The sequence below is a fragment of the Tachypleus tridentatus genome, chromosome 8, assembly GCF_004210375.1.
Source record: "Tachypleus tridentatus isolate NWPU-2018 chromosome 8, ASM421037v1, whole genome shotgun sequence".
Taxonomy (NCBI): Eukaryota; Metazoa; Arthropoda; class Merostomata; order Xiphosura; family Limulidae; genus Tachypleus; species Tachypleus tridentatus.
Window position 1 is genome coordinate 67,054,792 of NC_134832.1, and position 24,867 is coordinate 67,079,658.

General features: G+C 35.7%; 1 protein-coding gene across 1 annotated transcript in view; it reads right to left on the minus strand.

Annotated features, from left to right (window-relative positions):
* The window catches only part of LOC143224166 (ectin-like), a 31,388-nt gene that overhangs the window by 1,804 nt on the left and 4,717 nt on the right, over positions 1–24,867 (minus strand). Inside the window, exons 3-4 of the mRNA XM_076452603.1 lie at positions 15,058–15,114; positions 10,331–10,516 (exon numbers count right to left, since the gene is read on the minus strand). Of these exons, the coding sequence (XP_076308718.1) occupies positions 10,331–10,516; positions 15,058–15,091 (220 nt within the window). The 5' untranslated portion in view covers positions 15,092–15,114. The remainder of the gene's footprint in view (positions 1–10,330; positions 10,517–15,057; positions 15,115–24,867) is intronic.

The following is a 24,867-nucleotide window of genomic DNA, read 5'->3' on the forward strand; positions in this document are numbered from 1 at the left end:
TAAGCAACAAAAATACAAAGAAAAAGCAATTCATTGAGTAGATGGAAAAAGTAAAATATATCATGTCTAAAGCTAAATAAGACTGTCAGAGAAGAGAATCTGCATTAACAAGCCAACATTAAAGCCACCTCTAAAGGGAATACCATTTCTAAGACAAAGGACTAAAGAACAGCCAGCCATGAACTTACAGATGTCAAATGTCGTTCTCAAAAATGGATGTTTTAAATTGTTTGAAAGATGATTCCATGTGCAGAAAGTGCAGAAAGTTGGTATGAAAAGGGGAACCCACAGTTAAGCTGGTCAAACTGAAGTCAAATCCTTTACTTCCATTCCCAAGTAATTTAACAATTGTGTTTTTCATGTGTTTAATAAAACACTCACAAATAATTTTGTATAGCATTCTAACACCACATACTTATTTAGTCATGAATATTGCTGTATACATTAATCTCCATTTTATATTACCAAATATGCTAACAGTTTTTAAAATTATATATTTATTTTGAGTTATTTTCTTAACTCAGTTAGGTGTTGTCATCAACTACAAAAATATTACTAGCATCTTTGCCAAATTTTTATTTATTATTGATTTAAGACTGCAAAAACTTTTCCATATGCAGTGATTGAGTTATGTTTTTATTTGAATGTGTACACATGTAAACTCTAATGGCAGCACCAATAAAAAATTGTGATTTACAAGATTTTCAGCTGAACTTAGTCTGTGATTATGCATTGCATGAGAGCCTGAAAAAAAGTGCTCAAATTTGACAAAGATGCTAGTGATATTTTTGTAGTTTTTCTACTCTACTACATTAGATGATTGACTCTCATGAAATCTTGTATATACTGTAGAATGGGTATCTGTCTGGGTGTTCACCTGTCTCCTGTTTTAAAAGCTGTGCACACAGGCAAAGCTAAACATTCACTTTGATATGAATAAGGTTGATGCCAAAATTTATTTTGCAAATGGGATATTTGCACTAAATTGTTTGTAGATAATCACACTAAATTAATATTTCAAAATCTGACATAACTTAAGGAATAGAAATATAGATGTACTGTACGTTATTTTTGAGTAGTTCTTAGCATGACTGAAATGCTCAACAATTACTTTCTTATGATGGATGGTATAAGTAACTCAGAGATTTGCCCTGAGTGAAACCACAAGTGCAATACAATTAGCTTTTCTAAAGTCCATGAAATAATTTAAATTGATAGATTAACTTTCACTGTGGATGGGTAATTTTGTTGGGTTCAATATTTTGCCTTGGAAAAGATCACTCTGTAGCCCAGAAAGCAGGAGCTATAAAGTACTGTTCACTGTGTGCTTGAATACATGTTTACCACCTTCAATCATACAAACTGTTAATGCATTAGACATTATATTTACCATTACAAGCAGTTCTAACTGAGTTAATTGTCTATTATTGTAAAATGTAATACAGTATATTCATTCTACTGCATATTACTACCTGAGAGTTAAGAAAGCATGGAATGTTATTTTTTGCAACCATCAGTTGCTGTAACTTATGACTGTTTTAGTTAATGATAATCAAGAGGAAATCAAACAATACAGTATATATATTGCACACAGAAGATTACTTGACAATTTCAAAGCAAGGATTGTTGCTTACTTTCAATAATCAAGTTCTTGTCATAATAATAATCCTAGTTGTTAAATGTGTGGCAAATGTACAATGCAACATATATATGCTGCTTTATGTCACTTCTCAGGGACTTTGAAAGAAAGGTAATGATTCTTTTTCAGTCAGTAACTGTTTCACTACCTAATTTTTTGGCTGGTTTTAACTGAGCAGTAATTTTAGAAGATAAGGCATACATCATGCCTTTCAGTAGTACTCACCAGCTTGAAGAGCAATAGACGTGATGATTTTCAGTCAGAAATCATTTGATTACCTGAATGATCTAAATTGTTCTGAGCTCATTCCCAGTGGTATCTTCTGTGAGGTCTCTGCTAGCAATTCAGCTAACCAAATGAGCTCAGCACTGCCTCTGAATCCAATGCTTCTTCATCTGACTTATCATGAGCACAAATGTGCCCTTAGCAACCCATCCTCATTGTCTTATTGTAATAATACCAAGTTCTCATCATCATCTATAACTGTTTATCTGACTCATTATGATCAAGCCAGTTTACAAAACTTTTTGTCAATCACATATAGATACATCTGCTTGATATATAAAACACACTTTTGCATGCCTCATAACTGTTAGATTTCAAACAATAAATTAAGAGCTTATTAGATTACAAAATCAGATATGGTATGTGTAACTAATACATACCAAAGTCACACCCAACTTGGTACATCTCTTTCTTCATTTTCTTAGCACAGTAACTTTTTGGATATATTGCAGCTTTTTGTAAATACTGATACATAAATCAAAGTGCATCAGTTAATGCACAACTCGATCACTCCAAAATTTGATATTGAGAATTTGGGACTTTTGATCTAAGTGAAGGATCATACCTGATATCCATTGGAAGCATAATTTCTCAGTTGAGCATATGCATTTTGGCAAGGAACTCACTGATCCCTGTTGAGTTGCAAAATAAGACATCACAATATAGATCAAATCTTCATATCAAAGACTCTGGTTCAAGTTAACAAAATTGATATTCCAACCAAACTATTCAGTACCAACATAAATGCTGAACATTTTACTCTAATGTAACCAAAATAATCACCATTGAATGTTAGCATAAGTTTGTGCAACACTTTGATGTCCTCTAGTCTTTGTGTTATGCAAAGCTTTTAAACTTTTGTACCTTAGAGCATATGGACACTAGCTCAAAACAAATGCTTGACAGTTGGTAACAACAACACAGTACACCTTCTTATAATAATAACTAATAATGTATGTGCTGTTAAAATGCACCCATGATACATCTCTCAATCCGAGTCATACAAATTTCATCTTATTGTGTAACAAAAAGTGTCAGCACAAGATTTAGATCATTCAGTTGCTGCTTCCAGAACTCCTGAAACATTAATTCAAGCATCTAAATACTAGTAGAATCTACTACTTTATGGTCAGTTGTTATAGCAAAAATGGCCTTATCTCCTACCTGGTATTCAGGATCAGGATGTTCAACAAATGGAGAGCACCTCATCATTCTGTAAAATAGCCCATCTGCAATTCCATGTTGCAAGTGTGAGAAATAATGTATGATTAAATCATGCTTTTGTAATGCCCTTAACCATTGTACTACCACCACTTCAGGGTTCTAAAGTTCTTGAGCTATTTGAATGACACACGGTGCACTAAGGAATTTTCTACTAAACACACAAGAACGAAAACATTTCACATGAAGCAATCTCACAGAATTTGGCCAAAATTGTTTGTTGGTGATAAAATGAAAAAGTAATGAAACTGTGTACATTTCATTTGGTTGCAAAGGCCAACTTTGCAGTACTGATACTTTAGTAGGTTCCCTAGATATTCCTTCTCCACTCACAATATGACCAAGAAATTTCAGCTTCATGTCCATGATTGCAAATGTTATTGGTTTCAGTTTTAACCCTGTCTTTTTTGTCTCCAGAAAGTCATAATTTTCCTGTATTCAAAACGTATTTTAATGGATTCTTATCTCCTCTTACAAATATAATTATTTTTGTCAGTACTGCCCTCTATATGCAAAAAACTTATTTGCGTACCACAAGTCTTCCACTCCCATGTACACCACAATCATTGTAGTTCAACTGCATCTTGAAAGTAACTCATCATTAAGAGTGATACATGCTCTTAAAGCATATGGCTCTCACAATTACTTTAGGCAGAAAAAAACCCACCATATTTCAGTGGGGAAAAAGAGTGAGAAGTGTGAGAAGAGTTAAGTTACCTTTCAGAAATACATTTTCAGTGTAGAAAAATTATAATTTCTGATACAGTATATTACTTCAGCCAACATATTTATAGCTAAAATCTCATACTGAACAGGTACAGGGACCAGTGCAAAAAATAGAAATAAGCATCCTTTGAAAACATCTGAAGAACACCAAAGAATTGTGATCTCTGTAGCAGATAATAAAGTATGAGAGACAAGGTACATTTTACACTTAGATGGAAAGAGGTGTTGCATGCATGGGTGGAAAAAGAAGGGAGCACAACCAAAAAGTACAGAAAATAGTTAGATTAAAATCTCAATCCTGTTGAAGAAAAAAAAAACAACGTAAGAAACATCTACAGGCAGTAATGTGGAGAAAAAAAAACTAAAACAGATGTGCACCAAAGTGGAGTGACTAGGGCACTACAGACCACATGCAGCAGGTCAGCTCTAATCCATAGTAGGGAAAGAATTCACACCATCTTCAGCTCAAGTTTAATAGAATAGAAATATATACTGTGAAAACTGGTACACAAAATGGGCACCCCACTACACAACATCATCCTCTGTTTGCAAAACTCCTTGAGGTGGAGTGTATAATGGTGAACTATCATCTCATTCACCATTATTGTTTAAATAGAACCACAGACAGTTGGAGCACAAAGTGCCCTTCAGGGTTCCAATCCAGAGAAGATTAGTGGAACAGCAATGTTGGGGACACATCACACAGAGTTTATGATCATGAGGCAAAATGAACGAGGAACAGGAAACACAAGCAACACATGTGCAATGACTTATGTTGATTGGTCCTGCTCTAAATCCAAAACCAGTTATTGTAAACCAAAATTCATGTGATGATAGGGTGAGGAGCCCAAGTGAAGGAGTAAACTTCAATGTGACAGATCAACTCCAATAACATCCTTTGGACAAGCTTGCACAAAGGTTGGAGCAGCATAGCAACCTCTGGGTCCCACTGCATGGAAACAGACTGCATCCATAATTACAAGCAGTCTCACTCTTTGTATAGACCTGTACAGAAGCCATGAGCAACATTAGCTTTTAGAACCCACCATAAGGTGGGTTAAGTTATTTTCAGCAGACGTACGCAACATCATCCCCTTGGTTAGAACCATACAGAATTCGAGTGCATTGCAAACTTCTGGATTACCGTGCATGGAAGGGGATCACCTGAACCAATCATATGCAACAACACCTACCAGACAGAGCAACACAGAAGCTAAGCACAACATCAAACTTCAGAGTCCACCACACAGAAATGGAGCACACAGGTAGAGGACAATACACCATCTACACCAGCAGAATATAACTGCCCTACTCTCTACCAAATGGATTTTTATAGTTTTTTATTATTATTGTATAATCACATTGAGAAATATAACTTCATGGTCTACCAACCCAGCAGCTAGTAACTGGAAGATGGCAAAGACTCCTATGTTATATTATAAGAAAAAGGGGAGATAAATCACAGTGGAGAGTTCTGAGGAATGCCAACACTGGAGACAATGCAATGAGTGAAACAAAAACCCTATTTTGAAAAGCAGAGCATCCACGATTTATGTAAATAAAGGGATGGGCATCTACCACTTTCTGCTTTATCAGTGTAAATACATGGATCAGTATGTTCTGGAATAGGTATATTAAAGAAGCAAATATATCATGAGAGAAGAACCTATTAGTGATCTTGTTCAACACCCAATCTTAAAAGAGTACATATTTAGTCATAGGTATATATTGTATTTCATAATTTCATCATGGCTATACAGTGTGAATTTGAGATATTTTAAGTATATCTGGACTTGCAATGCTCACTACAGTGCATGATCCTTAATTTCAAATAATGGGTATGCCACTGAAAGAATTTAAAATATGTATAAAAAAAATAGTGTATTCAGTCATAGCCTTCCTGCTTTTAGAATGGAGGCAACATGTAGAAGGAATAAACAGTTACTGAATGAAGATAGTGGGAGATGAATGTATGAGGTGTAGTCCATATGCCTTAACAAAAACATTTCCTCCAATAACAGAAGTGGAATTCAAGGTAAAGGCAGGGTGCCTGATCGGATGTGACAATACTTGGAACAAAGTCTGGGAAGAAGGAGCCAAGGATGAATAAACCAACTGAAAGAAAAGCCAAACCCAGCTGGTAAGTGTGGAATAAGAAAGGACATCAACTCAAAGAATATTGCTAGGGGGTGAAAAGACAGAAACAGAAACTATGGAAAGAAGCCATGCAAGCCATGAAACAATCAAGAGCACATACAGACCATACAAGCCTATCTGGAACAGGACAAGTATAAAGGTGAGAGAGTGAAAAAAAGAACTTCCTTCACAAGCAGCCAAGGTTTTGCGAAGAGAAGATCTGTCCAGATTAAACAAAGGCAATTTACCACTAGACAAAAACACCCATAACATGACATACAAAAAATTTACACTAAGCATATGGGCCCTAAAAAGGAGACCTAAGGTTCTACTTAAAAGAAACGAGAATGCATATCCCTTTGATGATTGATATAAGCCACCACAATAAAACTGTTGGAAGGCATTATGACAAGTCAAATTTGTAAAATAGGAAGAAAGTTATCCAAGATTTTGAAATGGTAAAGCCACATAGCCATAAAGAATTATTCAAAAGCCTCAGAGCGATTGGCCTTTTCCCCAAACTATGCAAGGAAGCATCAGTGAAGAGATGTGAATCTGGATGTGATGGAAGAAGAGGTACAACAATATTTTGATCATGATCAACCACTAACACAGACAATCAATGAGGGAAGAAAAAATAATGGGAAAATCCAAAGAATCCAGAGCAAGATCCTCCTAGTCATGCAGAGATTACTAAAGAGACTACATATATGTTAGATTCAAAAGGGATAAGTGCTTCCATAGAAGCTCATGTCCCAAAATGCAACAGAGAATCATGAGCAGAAAGAGAGGGAGCAGCAAGGGCATGGAGAACTTAAAGCTCTATAAAATGGAGTCAAAGAAGAAAATATTAGTTCCAACTGAGGTGGATGCTGAAAAAGAAAAATACACAAGTGAATAAGATATGGGTAGATAAAATGAAAGAGTCATCCCACTGCTTCTCTTAGGAGCATATGCATGTGTTGCAAACAATTCCAAAAATAAGCATTCAAGATATCTATCTTAGTCATCTACACTACTGGAGAAATGCCCAATTAAGTGTGAGAAAGTGCCACAAACACTCTGGAATAAAAACCTAGGTAATTATAACTGACAGGCTCAACAGCTCTCTATGATAGAAGAGATTGTACCAGCTCAGGCAAACATTGAATGGTAGTATGATCCTGAGATTACAAACAGGATGCAGATATTGAAAACAGTAGGGGAGAAGAAAGGATTTAGATAAAAATTCCTGTGGACAAAATATGATAAACTCAAGTTTCAGCAACAAATGCCTGAAATAGGGGAATATAGCTGGCTAAAAAGTCCATACTGGACTGAAATCCACAGAGATCACTGGTACTGCTGGCACAAATGAGTCCTATGCCAATAAATATGGTGAATGGTGAAACAGGTAAAAGATGGGAAGCTCCAGGACATAAAACAGTAAGAAAGGAATATAAGAGCTCAGAATGAGACAAATAAGCAGCCAAAGATGTAAGGATCAAATGTTGTCTCACCATATGTGATTCCAAATTCTCAGGAACATCCCCAGAAATAGACTGATGGAGAAAAATACCAATCCACAAGTCCCAAAGATAAGTGGATGCCAAAATCATAGAAACGATGTGTGAAGGGAGAAAGCCAAAAAGGATAATCATACTAATGTGGAGATGACAAGTAAGAATGCATTTCTGGAAAATTTAGCAAAAATCATGGAGTGATTCAAAAAGGAGATGTATGGTCAAATCCAACAGAAGGAATCACATGAATCAGGACAGTGTGTTACAATCTTAAGGATGAAAGATTGTCATAAGATTATATAAATAGGAGTTGTAGTTGAATCACAATGATTGTGGGGCACATGAGAGTGAAAGGCTAAAATGTTTTTCTGCATATAGATGGCAGCACTAAATGAGAGTAACTACACATGTAAGAAGAGATAAAACATGGTATCAAAACACTATTTTCAGGTTCTTAGACACAGACTGGAACATGCAACCATTTGGTGAAGAACTGTCCAAATAGATCAGACATATCTTCCTTTACAGCCCTTTAAGCATTAGCTAAAACCTTGAAAGTGGCCTGTTTATACAGGGTGTTCAGAAAGTCACTGTGCACTGAAATATTTATTAACAGACATGTTTCAATATAGAATACAAAACATAAATATGAATGACAATTATAAACAATGTTGAAAGTGACCCACGTTGGCATCAATATAGACTTGGATCCTTCTTATTTTGTTTCTAAACACTGCTGTCAGTTGCTGGCTTGAAACAGACTGAATGAATGCTGTTATTGCTGATTTCAAAACTGCACAGTGACTTTCCGAACACCCTGTACTTTATAATTTAACTTGTCATTATCTGGATCTCAGATACACAGCCAACTTTTTACCACTTCCAACATGTTCAGACATTCATCTATTCATGATAGATACAGTTCTGGGTACTTCTTGTGGAATTTCTCTACATTTGTAGAAGCAGATGCTCTTCCTATATCTGAAGAATTACCTACATGTTAGAAATCTTATTAGCTGTGTGACTGAAGTACAGTATTATACATGCAGATGATGTAAGAAATAAGAAGAAAAATTATCGAAATGAGGCTTGAATATTAAACACTTGGCTCAACATATATCCTAAAGCATGTCATAACAACTAATGGATCTGGTGTAGCTTCAGCTAATTTCCAACAACATTATAAATTCATGCAATGTTATTATTTGATTATAGAAGCCAATTTGATCAATCAGCCTTGAAAAAAGTATATGTTACCATACGACATTTGTTTTAATTTACAAAGTTCCATAGAAGTGTGACATTTGATAAGTCACAGACAAATACTATACTTAAGTTTCCAATATAAAATACATTAAAACTTGGTTTTATATTTTATTAGGAAAACTACTTATTGTATGACATATATTTCATAATCTTAGTAAATTCTCTAATATTATACACACTTACAACATTATTTCACAACCTTTTTCTTTCAGATTTGTTAAGCTTTTAATCATTCGTAATGATGAGGTATATTTTGCACTGTTTCTATCTTCTTATAGTATTTACTTGAGTAAGGAAGCACATTATGTAAATATAATAATAAGTAGGCAAATAATCACATACAATCAAAATGAAGTGATTTATTTATGGTGGAAATACTACATGTTTTGAGAGGGCATTAATCTGTCTTTAAGTGCAGCCCAAATTTTCAAGAACCTTGGAAATGAAAATCTACAGGACAGAGCAACAGTCAGAGAGAAGAACTTGGAAACATAAGCCTAAACCCTGAAGAACTTTATTATAGCCAACAATCTCCAGTGTTTTTAAAATCAAGAGTTGATGTCAAAGCAAATGCTTTCAGGATTCAGGCCAATGGAAACAAGACAAAGAGTTCTTCTAAGTCAACAATGACACAGTGAAGAACAGTGTGATAATCATGAATAAATACAGCATGCTTCACACTACAGATGCAAAGATGAGTACTATCATGAAAGATGTAGAAGCAAATATTGTTTTATTCTGTAACATGAGAGCATAACAGCAGCTTTGAGTATTTCATTTTTACATGTTTCTATAATCAGTTTTTTGTATTTCTTTGAATGTTTCATTATGTCTTCATCATGTATGCAGACTTTCTGTTTGTTTGGGTAGTTCCTGTACAGTTGAACATTGTACAACAGAACATCACATGATAAAAAACTTTAAGGGCCAGTAGCAACCTTTTAACATACTTTGATTTCCTTAACATATTGACAACCTTAATTTATTGTGAACTGTTATACCCAAAAGAAGTTTCTAATTTTAATTTTTGTCCCTTTTTAAAATAATTCTTTGTTAAATAGAGATAAAAGGTTAGTTGATGATAATGCAAAGTTTTGGAAAGAAATATTGATTTCTTGTGTACAATACTCATATCACCTTCACAGATTATAATCAGTTAAACCTTTTTCATATGAAAACTACCCACTCGTCATGTAGATTTTCACTTCTTATCATGGTAGTACAAAGCAATCCAAACATATTGTCTTTTTTAATTTTGGTTGTCTGCCATATAAAATTTTATTGCACAATACAAAAGTTGATCTTCTTTTTACTTTTGAAATTGAATGCACAAGTTACCATAAGTGACTTTTCAAAATTCAGAATATTGAAGACAAAAAACTAGAATCAACAATCAAAAAATGTCTACAATGGTAAGAATTATAGTGTATGATTTTTTACAGAACATGAGTATTAGACATGGAAGCAAAAAAAGTTACACTTCTGTTTTAAACCATTCGCTTGGAATTGTGAAATATGTATACGTATTCATATGTATGCATGAATTCTAACTTACATGCTGTTCCAATATCACAACCAAACACCAAGCAGGATTCCTCTTCTCTGTTATTTATAGAAGAGTGGTATCCATTGTGTTGTGGTGAAGGATTGTTAGAAGTCCAACATCTAACGCGGAAACCTTGCTGACCACATGTTCCTTGGCATTTGCTCCATAAACCCCAAATACCCCAGCTACCATCCACTAAATCAAAAAAATATATCATTAACTCACCTACACAAACTAGTAATGCTTTACATTTATTTATACAGAAATAATAAACAAATATTTCATACAAAAATTTTCAACCCCTACTTTCTAAGCTTCATAGTGTTAATAAATTTTGTTCATCCCTTTTTATAATCTCCAAAACCTGGTACTACCACCAATTTACAAAAATATTAACACTGCAGCTTGCAATCATTCTTTCAAATTTTGCAGAAACATACATTAGTTAAGAAGTGATTGATGTGTGAGTCAGCAAATTTACTTCATAAAACCATAAGAGAATTTATTTATACTGTTTACAGCATAGTCAGAAACCCAGTTAAATAGTAGTTTTAGGATATTCTACTCTAGTGAAAGATATATGTTTTGTGTTATAAAATGCATACTCAAAATGTACACATATTTTTGTTTGAACACAAATTTTGAAATAAAACATTACATTTACTTAGCTGGACATTTGAGCACCCAATTTATATCACATAGTACATCACTGTACAATAATCTAATAATGTGTTTCAGCTGGCATGTGTTGACTTTCCTTTCAGAAAATTTATATGTGCCAAGAAATAAAATCATATAAAATAAAACTAATGTGAAATGATTAGCATTAGAAATATTGATTATCATTAATTGAAGATCTGGCAATAAATGATATACATCCAAAGAAGAAAAAAAAAGTGAAATTTATAATTTTCTGATCTTCATTTCACTGTACATTCATGAGTTAGTTGCAGTCAGTGTTAGAATAGAGAAACTAACAGATAAATATAGTTACCAGTTACAAAAAAATGCTAATAATCATTTAAGGCATTATGTAGTTTATGAAAATGAAATATAAAAACTGTAATAAAAAGAGAAACAGTTTAATTCTTAGCATGAAAATTATCTTTTACTCAAAGTAACCCAATAAAGACTTTATAAATACACAAACAAATCTTTATAACAATATTTGATTTAAATTCAAATTTTTATATACAACATGTCAAATTTCACTGAAACACATTAAGTATATTTGGAGTTATAGTATTTAAAGTTTCATGATTATTCAGTGGTTACAATGTAAAACTATCATCCATCCAAATGCACAAGGTAACATACAAGTTAGAATAGTCAAAAGGCATGCAAAAGCATGTAGTACACATCAAATTAATTAGTTGAGTCTGTATATGGTCAATGAACCACTGGTAAAATTAACTGAAAAAAACTGGAAGAGAAGGAAATCATGTCAGATGAAAATGACACAAGTGTCTTATCTGACTCTGAATTTGAAAAAGAGGAGTAAAATATAGAGTATCTGACTAGCTGTTCACTATGAGTTCTATGACTAAGTACCAGATCTAGATGTGTTACTTGGCTCTAATGGTCTATAAAATTACCAACAAAGACCTGTCAGTTAATATGGTTGGGATTAAACTTCACTATCAACAGCTAGGACAACTAAAAGGCCAACCACCCAATCACTGAAATAAATTAGTTATGTTTGCTTTCCATGGTTTCAACTTGCATTCATCATATACAAAGTGTAATCTCCACTTTATTATCACTAAATTATTGTAGTCCGTTGAGCACAAGATATTAATTGGACTATTGAAAAGCTTCACAACCTTTACATCAAACTATTAAATATACAAAGCTCTTTCAATCCAAGTATAGCACAAGTGTTAAATTTAGTTATTGTTAGAAGTGATAATTTACCATAGATGTATTTATATAACCGTGTGACTCATACTTTGTGTAATTACAGTAATTTAGACAAAGTTATCTAGAATCTTAGTGACAGATGTAGTCATATGAATTTAGAATGGATGCTTATGAGGTGAGCCATAAAGGCCGTATACTGGCAATTACAAAGTGAATTATCACTACTGTATTGTAACAACAAAGTATAGAAGAAATAAATTGTTTTATCAGCTGTCTTATAAGTTGTTGTGAAGTAACTAAACAAACCTGTATGAACTTTTAATAATAAGAGACAATTACTTAAAACTCTAGATACAACTCTGGTAACAAAAAGTGTAACATAAGTTAACTTATCACCAACTGCATTGCAATAATAAAAAAGAGAATAATAATTTTATTTGTGTTTTAAATTAACTGAATCAGCAGAGGTGGATTTTGATGAAAAGAGACAATCAATTAAAGACCTGGATACAACTGTGATAACCAACAGTGTAATAAACATTTGTATATACAATTTACTTGATATATATTATTTTAAAACAAATAGACAATGTGACGTTTGTTTAATGTTCAAATTTATCATCAACTAGTCAGAGACACTTACTGTAAAGAATCTGGCCCATCTATACCCAAAACGTGACATTTGGTGATCCACCAAGGTTTACAGAGTGGTGAGTAGCAGTAGAAGAAGATGTAAATGACAGTGGAAATGGCCTGTTATAATGGCAAAAATATTGTTGAGATTACAAACATGCTATACAACCTCACTGGCTGATAACCAAAAAGAGAGGGTTAAGAAACTTTAGCTTAAAGATGCTGATTTATGAGAGTTTTTTAAACAACAACACAACCTATAGAGAAAAGACCATCAATAGAGGTGAAAAGAGAAGAAACAGATATAAAAGAATAAGAGCACAAATGGAAAAAGAAAAAATGAAAGTGAGAAAAAGAATATGAGCACAAACTGAGGTTGTCAAGTTCACCCAACAGAATGATGAAAGATCCAAGAATAACATTGAGGATAGGGTCAATGAACCTAAGCTGTCCAAATCTGATAAGCAGAAAGACTACATGGATAATTTCCTGGAGAGATAAGAAAGATTTGCTAAAAGTCAAACCTGGACAAAAGCAATTGGGTATTCTGCCTCAGACCCCTTCTCACAAGAAAATGCCTACAAGAGTTAGTAAGCAAAATATCAAAAGATAATTTGCTCAAATAACATGAATTCACTGAAGAAGGTCTTTGTCAAAAGTTCAGAGAAGTCAAACCTGATAGTGAAGAAACTGCATTTCAGTTTGTGGCATGTTTACATCAATCTTTCACTAGATGGATTGACATGGCCAAATGTGAAGATAATTTTGAAGGACTGGCAGATTTACTAATACATTAATAGTTCATGACCACATGGTTTTCTGAGGTATCACTGTTCCTAAAGAGAGAGCACTGAAAGATGTAGATGAAATAATTAAACTGAAAGAACATGTTGGAGTTACCTACAAATAGAATGTTGGCAAGAAACAAGAAAAGAGTGACTACCACCACAGATGTTGCTGCAAGAAGAAAGAGAATAGAGAAGTCATTTCATCAGATTTGCCACAAGAAGGAAGTGCTGTCACCTTGGTTAAGCAATGCATAATCGATGGTCAGCTTAAGTTACCAAAGGGATAAAAATTGCCAATAGTGATTTGAAATGTGACAAACACAAATAGGTGCCAAAAACCCCAACTGTTGGTGGGCAAAGTCTAGGGTTGGAACAAGAAAGTGCATCAGTGAAAACCAGTCTAGTATCTGATGACCATATGATGGTTAAAGTATAGCTGTGTGTGCTGATTAATGGGAGAGTGAGAAATTTTATTATAGCAAGAATAAAGGTGGAAATTCCAAATTACATGTAACACCTTAAGGACATGTGTCAAAAGGCATCTATCTACAACTTGGTGATCAGCAATATATCTGGCAGTGGAAATTTTGCAGAACCAGGTATAAAGCAAACAGATGAAGAATCTGCAGTCACCACAAAATCCCACGAAAAAGAGAATAAAGCAAGACATTAAGCCTCTCCAAGTTTCAAAAACTGACATTCCAAATGTAGGCCTATAGGAATTGAAGGAAGCACAGAAAAAAGACCCTCCAATGTAGAAACACTGGGAAAGTGCCTCGGAGAAAGAGAATTACAGAACAGCGGACCAGAAGGGAGTACTGTACCAGATCTATCAAGGCAATTCTACTATGAAAGTTAAACAGACCATAGTACTAGCAGAATATTAAACTCAAGTAATGAAGGTGGCTCATGAGTCAGTTGTGATAGAGCACATAGGAGTAAAGAAGATGGCAGACAGAATAGCCAGCAACTTACATTGGCCAGAGGTTATTAGATCTGTGACAACATTCTACAGGCCATCTAACAAGAGAAGGTAGGAAAGATGCCACGGGTTAAGATGCCTCTCTTTGAAAAGCCATTCAACAGAGTAGTAGGTAGATTTCATCAAACTATTAGCACCTGCATCTGACAAGGGCAACCAGTATTGCTGACAGTGGTTGATTGTACATGTTACGTAAAAGCCAAACTAGAGGTAGAGAGAGTAGTTGAAGCCCTCCTGAAAGTGTAATGCAGAGTAAACTTTCCAAAAGAAGCCTTGTTAAGAGATGGATCCAGTTTACTTAAGAACTGATGCAAGAGGTGTGTAGACTCATCAGCACTAGACAGCTCTTTACCACCTACTGCAACTTTAGATAAAAAGGAATTTGTGAGAGAGATGAATACCAATAGTAAAAAAATTAACACAAATCTACTTTACAATAATAATCATTTAACGATAAAAAAGACTTTTCTTACCAGGGCACTGACCTTTTCTGGATGAACAAGACATTCATAGGTTTGTCAGAAATATTCCTGTTAAAACATGGAAGAAATTAGTATAATTAGTACTCTAGCTAATGAATACTTCTGAAAATATTGAAAATGTACAATTAATTATCATTAGTACTAATAATATTAATAAAATTAGAAATATCTTATTGTCTTCAAACTCTATTGAAATTAATAATACTGATAGACATTACACCTAAATTACTTGAATTTTGCAGTATACTTGAGAGAGTTGTCAAGTTTAGAAGAAACACACCTTGCAAGAAAAAGCTAGTACTTTAAATTCCTTAAATGTTATTAATTTTGTAAAATTAAACAATCAGAATGTTTACCTTCTGGTGGCTAAGTGGTAAGTCTGAAGGCTTTATCCTAAAATTTTAGTTTCAATACATGCAGTGGAGAGATCACAGACAGCCTAATGTGAAGCTTTGTACTTAGTATAAACAAAAATAAGAATGTAGAAAAAAACAGGAACGTGTAAAACCCACACAAACTTGGAATCATCTGTCCATTAAAAACATTTTAATAAAAATAGGCAAATGGCCACATAACCCATATAAATGGAGGTCTCGCAAAATGTCATACCTCCATGTTGTATCATGAGCCTTTTCAATGTCAAAGATTACTGATACAAGATGTTATCATTTGAGAAAAGCTTCTCTGACTGATGTTTCAAATCATATCAGGTAGTCCATTGTGGAGCGTTGTCATCGGAACCTACACTGGGTAGGCGAAAGGAGGTTGTTTGATTTAAGAAAGCAAACAAGATGAGCATTAACCATCCTCTGTAAGATCTTACAGAAACAGCTTGTCAAAGCATCTAGATGGTAGTTTGAAGGAATCTTGGAATCCTTCCTAGGTTTAGAGAAAGGTAGGACAATAGACTAGCACCATGCATCAGGAAAAATATTCTCCTGCCAGATGCAGTTAAAAACAATCAGGAGAATAGCAAGAGAAGCAGGAGATAAATGGTGCAGCATCTCATAGTGTATATCATCAGGTCCAACTAATGTATTGCCAGACCGATGAAGGGCCAGTTTGAGTTCCACCAGTATAAAGGGATGATAAAATCAAAGAGACAACCAGCTCAAAAGGAAAGAGGTGATTGCCCTGCCTGAGTCTTGATGGTTAAGAAGGTGGAGAATGAAGCAGAACTGCTAGATACCTGGAAAAAGCTTTCACCTAGAGTATCAGTGATGCTCTAAGTATCAGCTACTTCCTGGCCATCAGAAAGCATGATCAAAAGGGGGACAAAATTATATTGCCCGCTGACCTTTCGAATCTTGTCCCATATGACTTAAAAACTGGTGGTACAAGACATGCTGGTCGTGAACTTAATCCAAGATTCCTTTTGGCTTTGAGGTCTTACCTGCCGAGCATGTGCATGGGCCTGTTGGAAAGCAATGACGTTAGAAAGTGTGGGATACCTATGAAAAGTATCCCAGGCTCATTTTTGAGCCTTCCACACCACATGGTAGGCAAGATTCCACCACGGACGAGGATATCATGGAAAATGTGTCAAGGTTTTAGGAATACATTAAACAGCTGCTTGTATAATACATTCAGTCACTGCTGCCACAGAGTTGTCTATTGATGGCTTACAGTTGATGGCAGGATCAAGTTCTGCAAGAGCAGTAAAAAGAGGGCCAATTTGCTCAATTTAGCTTCCACCAGGACATGTGGGTCAGATGGCACTGATCATGGCCAGTCTCTCTCAAAATTATAAGAAAATGATCACTGCCACATGGGTTATTGTTAACCCTCCATGAAAAGTGGGAGAATAGTAAAGGGGATCAAACTGAGAGATCAACAGCAGTAAAGGACTGACAAGGTACATGAAAATAAGTATAAAAATCAGTACTGAAAGAAGAAAAGTTGTGAAGAGAGTGTACACTCTACAGAGTGACCCCTCCTATCAATATGAGCACTTCCCCAGAAAGGATGATGTCCATTAAAGTCCCCCAGGATTAAAAAAGGAAATGGCAACAGTTCAATGAGAGCATGAAGGTCTGATTGATCATAGGTCTCTCCAGTGTTGAGTGGCACTGATAAACCAACAGTGCCACCCTTCCATGCACTCGTCCATCACACAGCCTGCCATTTTTGTACAAAGAAAACTGCTGAAAGGTGACTGTATTGACAGGTTTCAGAAATGTTTCCTGTGAGGAAAAACATACAGGATGGTAGGAAACAATCAATTCTTTGATGTCATCCAGATTAAAATGTAAACCTAGACAGTTCTATCGTATCAAGGTGGTTATTTTTATTTATGTATAGGCAAATTGGGTGGAGAGCCCTTCTATTTATGATCACATTATTTTTCTTTATTGTCTTTATTCAAGGGAGATCTGTCAACCTCCATAGATCCTGCCTTGGGTCGATTGGGCAAGTCTTTGTTGTTGGAAGAGGATTCCAGCAACTGATGATATGAATGAATGATCGTTTTGCATCTTGGGGTGGGAGAAGATGTACCCAAGAAAATGTCCTTACCCAGAACCAAAGGAAGTGGATATTGGGGTTTGCTGGAATGTATGTCAGGGAAAGAGATGGGTTTTAACATTGATTCATCAACTTTTTTAACCATGGAGGTCAAAAGACTTTTTATTTGGTTTGAGAACAATTCTTTTGGAGGCACAGAGAGATCTGTCTGCATTCCCACTGTAGTAGTGGAACAAAGTGCAGGAGCATACGTTCGAGATGAAGTGGTTGACAGCAACTTTCGAGCCTCAGGGTATATAATGTTTTGAACCATCTTCAAACGCTGTACCTCTTTTTCTTCCAACCATTTAGGGCAAGAACGAAAGTGGGATGGGTGAGAGCCATTGCAACTGACACAAAGAGGGTCCATTTCACACTCATAGGCATCATAGTCCTTGCCACAGCAACGAGCACAACACGTCAAGGAACCACAATATGATGTCTTCGCATGACCAAACTGCTGACACTGGAAACATCTGAGAGGGTTTAGAATGTATGGTCATACCTTGCAATTAAGATAACCTGCCTTGATGATGGCTGGTGGAAGTGATGATGTAAATGTTAAAATGAGGATACTGGTTGTCATCATAATTCCATCTTGGTAGAAAAACCAGTGAGAATCTCTGACTTGAGGGATGTTCTTCAAAACCCTCTCAACAATAACTCCTCATGACAACTTCAAAGTAGCATGGGGCATAACCTCAATAGGTATATCCCCAAACTGCCTTTAAATGCAAGAGGAGTTCACTGTGTTGAGATGTGGATGTTTCCACCAATATGTCACCAAAGCAAAGCTTCTTTACTGACTTTGGAGAGCCAGCAAGTCCCTCTAGTCCTTTCTAAATGAAGAAAGGAGACATCTGCCCTAAATGTTTGTCTGAAAGAGAAGGTTGTATAAGAAAATGAGATACAGGTGTTACAGATGTTGAGGATTGCTGCTCAGAATCTTCAAGACATGGTCATTTACCTATTGACTGTTTTTTCACTATTCCACCATTTTATTCAGCAGATAGCCTGATGTGGCTTTGCTATAAGAAAAACACACAAACATGCACACTAATTTATAAGTTTTTATTTGGAGGATCCATAATTTAAAAAATATTTTGGTGCCCACTGACCCCACCTGCCACAGAACCCTAAGAGGGAACACACTACAATGCAAAACAAGGACACTGCAGCAGTGCCAGGGTATTGTGAGCACTATACCCAAACACCAGCATCCGATACAGTGTCCACAACACCTGCTGAGAACATCCAACACTGGTACTTGGTTGATCCTAGTGCAAGTGAGCCAGCCAACTGACCCAAGTGGGGCCACTCCAAGGCTGCCCGTCTACAGGAATTCAAGGCCGAAGCAGTGTGTTAGGGTTGGACCCTTCATCCACCAGGATTCTCTCCTCCCCTTCACAGGTCTCCATGCATGGCAAACACATGGGTGGATGTTTAGATCCTAAGGGAGGTAAACTTAAAGAACAAAACCTTCCCTGAGAGGTCTTCTCACCACATACAAAAATTCACACTGGGGGTTTCTTTGAACAGAGGGACTTTTGACATGGCAAATTGGCAGAAGAATTAAATTTAATCAATCTACTGTTAATTGTTAAATACAGAGAAATAGAGGGACTGGCAGATGACATTGGAAGAATGTTTCCCAAGCAGCTGACAATCCTGTTTTGAAATGTCTATGCCAGTAGAATCACCAACAGCTAACCACAGATCTCAAAACAGTATGGTAGGAAACTTAAGGGCTACTGTCATGGCACACACTGTCTGATCTTGCCTGTTCTCAGGCATATTCCCAGAAATATGGAAAAAAACAACAAAACACCTCACCAACAATAACAGAAAAATGAGGTTCAACTGGGCTACAGAGCATGGTGGTCAAGCTGAAGCAATGTGAAACAAAGTGACCTTCTCAGACATCTCAAATGTTCAACCTGGATGTGTCTGATGGGAAGCACATTTTTGATGTTAATGCAAAGAACAATTTCATCCAGCATGCTTGAATACAACTATAAAGCATCTGCATGGCCTAGTTATATTGAGGGTGCATTTCTGTACAGCATGTGGGATGTCTGCATTTTGTGAAAAGCACTGTCAATGCCAACAAGCAACATTAAGATTTGTGAGTCCTTGTTAAAACCAACAAATTAAAATCATACTTCAGTGGATTTGACAAGTACATTCTAGGATTACCTGCTTCATACTACACAGTAAAAAGGTTGGTTATATTCATGCAATCTATGAAGTAGACATGAAATATAGAATAAATTTTACACTACTAGTACTGAAAATACATCTTAGATTTTATTTCATTGCTTCAGATGAAGAATTATCCTTGAAGAGAAAGGATAAAGACATTACACTGGCCAGACAACAAACCAGATTTTAACCCTATCAAAAACTGCTGGAAGGTAATTGAAACATTAGTGCAAGAGAAGAAACTGAGAAGCATCTTAGAAGTGCAAGAAGCCCTAATCTGAATATAACATAACCCACTCACCTTCACCAGTAATAAGACTCTTGTACATTCTATGCCACAATTTATGTTAAGTAGTTATCAAGGCCAGGCAAGACACAACTATATATCAAAACATGATATAATATTTATTGATTAACTACCACAATTTGTTTGTCATGGATAGCTTGTTAATAAAGATAGACATAGGTTGGATGACTGAAATATGAGTCAGCTTCATCACACAATGTCCATAACTGTTTTACGTTAGTTCTGACACTTCTGCAATGCAAAATCTCATATAAAATTGCAGAAACCAAAAAGTGTGAAAAGATTGGGCAATGCAATAATTTTTTCCACCACTGTAGTTGTACTGTACATTTTTAAAGGAAGCTTTTGAAACGTATTGACCAACATAACTTTTATGGCTACAACTGTTTGACCTAATCATGTAATGAAAATTGCCTCCAGAGATAAAGTAAGGAGGTGGATTGTTTTAAACTGCAGGTGGGCATAAAGTTTTGGGAAGAAAATTAATTAATTGAGTGATTTTTTTTCACTATGGCTCCAAAGACCCAGAGTTTTACATAAGATTTAAAAAACAACAACTCTTCTTTGAACAAAGAATATTTTTCTTCTTTATGAGTTTTTCTTACAGTAAAGCCACATTAGGCTATTAAATTGAAACCCTGATTTCAGTGTTGTAAATATGAATGCTTACCACTGTCCCAAATGGGGATTTTGTATTGTTATTATTAATAAGGTTAGATCGATAGAGCATATTGCACCTTTTAAAATGTTATGATCTTGGACACAAACAAAAAATGACTTTGGAGAGTTGTCAATCCCTGCTCTAGTCTTTCCCTATCTTTATTTTGAATATTATGATCAACCATAATTATAGTCTCATTATCATTGATATTTTTAACCCACTGTAAGATTCCTTGTTAATTTCATTAGTTTCATCAGACATTCTGGAATAAATTCCAACTAAAAATCTTCTTCCCTCATCTAACAGAAATCAAACAGATTCAATATCTTTGCTGTTAACTTCAGTATAATCAATGGACCAAGCTGTTACTTACATTTTGAATATAAAGCCACTCTTCCTTCCCCACTCCATTTAATACTCTTACATTTCAGTAGCATTAATATCATTAAATCATTTAATGTAATCAGGTTTTGGTTATTTCCATATCAAAAATTAGCATTTTTCAAAACTGAAAATGTATTTCCAACAAATATACTCTTCAAAAAAAGAAACGCAAAAGGCAAAATATGAGACAACTTGTTAACAAGTTTATTCCGGGTAGTTCTGTATGACATGTGTGAAACTTTGCACATTCACTGCTGAACATCCAAAGTTTGCAAAGGTGAAGTCCACGCTCACTAGTTGAAGTTTAACGTCACTCAACGTCAATAATGAGTATGCCCCCCGTGAGCATCAATAACTACTTGGCATCTCCTGCCCATGGAAGTGATGAGATGACGAATCACATCCTGTGGAATGGCTGTCCACTCAGCCTGCAAAGCTGCTGCAAGCTGAGGTAGAGTCTGCGGTTGAGGTTGTCGCCGTTGCAGACGTCGGTCCAACTCGTCCCAAAGATGTTCGATGGGGTTTAAATCTGGTGATCTGGAGGGCCAGGGAAGAACGTTGATGTTGTGGTGTCTCAAGAAGACAGTGGTGAGTCGGGCTGTGTAAGGACGGGCATTGTCATGTTGAAAAACGTTGTTGATGTTCACCATGGTGGGTTGCACATGGGGCCTAAGAATCTCGTCGACGTATCGTTGAGCCGTAAGATTCCTTCGAATGTGCAAAAGGTCTGTTCTGACATTGTAGGCAATGGCAGCCCACATCATGATGCTGCCACCACCAAATCTGTCAACATCCTGCACACAGTTTGCTGCAAAACGTTCACCTCGGCGACTGTAAACACGGGTCCTTCCATCCTGCCTACGAAGCATAAAACGTGATTCATCGCTGAACCAAACATGCCTCCATCGTCGATGAGGCCATACCCGATGTGCCCGAGTCCACTGCAGCCGTGCTTGACGATGTTGCTGGGTGAGGATGATGCCTCTGACTGGACGTCGAGGTCAGATTCCTGCATCTCGTATACGGTTGCATACGGTCTGATCGGAAATCCTACGCAGCCCTGGTATGGTTGAGGCAGTAGACGTTGCAGTGATGGTCCTATCCTGAAAGTTAAGTAACCGGATGTTGCGATCTTGTGCGGGCATGGTCACACAAGGTCTGCCAGATTGTGGACGGTCACGAGTTGATCCATGTTGTTGGTGACGATTCCATAGCTTTGTGATGGTGCTTGGGTGGACATTCACAGCTCTGGCAACATCTGATCGAGATTCGCCTGCTTCCAAACGACCAATGGCGTTGTTGCATTGTGCTTCAGTCAGTCTTGGTGTAACTGTATTGCGTGTCGGTGGCTTAACACTGAGCTATGGAAACCGAGAACCTGTCACTTTTATAGGGATTTTGCACATGTTGCACTTGCAGAACATGCAGATCTCTCAAACAAATTTATTGGACACACATGCATTTTGACAAAAAATCCGATGTTTTCCTCCGTTTTCAAAGTGCACAACTTTTATTGTCATTTTGGTCTGACAAGCAGTGCCTTAACACGTGTTACATCACATACTCTGAGCTTGTAACGTTATTACATATATTTCTCTTTAAAATAACAAAAATATCCCTTTTGTGTTTCTTGTTTTGAAGAGTATACTTCCCTCTCCTTACAAGATGCCTTTTCTTGATGAGTACGGTTTTCTACTGGCACAAAGTTTTCCACTGCCCACTTTTACATATCCACATGAAACTTATTATACAGCAGCTCTCCACCAATAGGAGCATGACACAATCTCTACTGTAATCAGCATTCTCTCCACACTTGAATTAATAATTACTTTAGTCAGGATACCTATGACACATATCACCAGAAGTGGAGAAACTGAGTGAAAGGGATAAGTATGTGATAAAACTTAGGTGCTGTCATAAATACTCTTCCTAAACAATCTATTAAAGAACAGGTAAGTGTTGAGTATTGTGTATCAGGTCCATATTAGAAATGTTGTTACGCTATCAACACATGATTCTAATCCCGACTAGGCTATCTTCACTGAACACCATATGCATAAGAAATGTACACATTAAGGATTTAAGGATGGTAGGAAGAGGGGATGCTGTGGTAGTAAAAAGCAATCTGTCAGATACAAATATATTATTATAGCATATTGCTACAACCTCAACCTAGCAGTATACAGATATGCCAGGATCACAGTAGAAAGCTCTTTATGCAACCAACATCTGCATAATGCCACTACCATAATCTGAGCTGAGTAGTATGATTCATCTATCAATAGTACAGACTTCCATGGTCCACCACCATGGTGGCTAGGAACTGGTAAGTAGCAAGGACTCATCTACTTTTCTAGAAAAAAGGAGGGAAAAATGCACTGGAGCATCCAGACAACCACATAATCAGATATAGTGGTAGCCATTATACCTTATTCTGAAGAGCAGAGTTAACATGACAATGGATTTGAACAATCAATACCCAGCAGCATCTGGAACTATATGCCTCATTAAAATAGTAACAGTTTAGCCTATCATTAAAACTACCTGTGTATTTTTGTTCCCATACTATACCACTCTCTACATCTTATTTTTAATTCATTATTCTGGCTCTCTTCACTGTCTAATCCTAGTTTAAGGTTGCTGAAGCCCTTACAAACACACCAGCCCCTAATATATTTAAATATAAACCATCCATTTTGAAAAACTCATATTCCTAATTAAACTGATCCCCAAAATCCAAATAACCAACCTGCTCTTTATTCAATATTAAACTGAGCTTAGCATCCAACCCGATTCACCTTTTTACAATTTCATCCCTACAGTTAAGTTTTGGGAATATTACTGATAGATTTAAGTTATTATGGCCATTTTGTTTGAATGCCTTTATTAATGTCTTGTATTTAACAATAAGATCCTCTGATATACTCTTCCTTACATTATTAGCCCCATGTGCACTACAAAAATTTAATCACTGCCAACACCTTTTACTATATTACCTGCTCTATTTATTAAATCTTCCATTCCTGCCCGTGAATAGAGTAATTTTGTTTTTCTCCTCATTTGCACTACAGAATACATATCCATGAGCCATTCTGAAGAATCACCCACAACAATAACTTTCTTGTTTTTTTTTGTTACCATCCCTATCAGTTCTCTTTTTTTAACCTTCTTTTCTCAAGTTCATTAGAATCATCATAAATTAAAGTTGAAATCTCTTCATTATAATTAAGTCTGCTATTAATAATCCTATTAATAATGGTTTTAACTACTTTAAAGCCATTAATAGACTCTGTATTCTTCTCAGGCAAAAACTTAATTTCTATTTAAACCCTGCTGCCACTTCCCACAGTTTTCCATTATCTTCATACATAGGTTCAACTTCTTCCCTATTTAGAACACTATCCTACCTATAAGCTATGCATTAAAATTGTTCAATTTCACAACTAATTTCTTTAAATGTGCATGCTAGTTATTAATTCCTGATCAAAACCCAATTCTTGATCTTTCACACCTAACAAATTGTAAGTCTAACACTTACACTACCTCTTTGTCACTGTAGCCTACAAATAACTAATCAACATATTACTATTGATAACACCATTAAAATTAATGTTTGTGTTCAATGTATTATGATGTTTTATCACTGCCTTATCTTCTCACTAAAGTCGCTATGTTTATCTTTAGAATGCAAAATGGCAAATAGTTTGTCTTTATATTTATGTAATAATACAATTTATTTATCCTA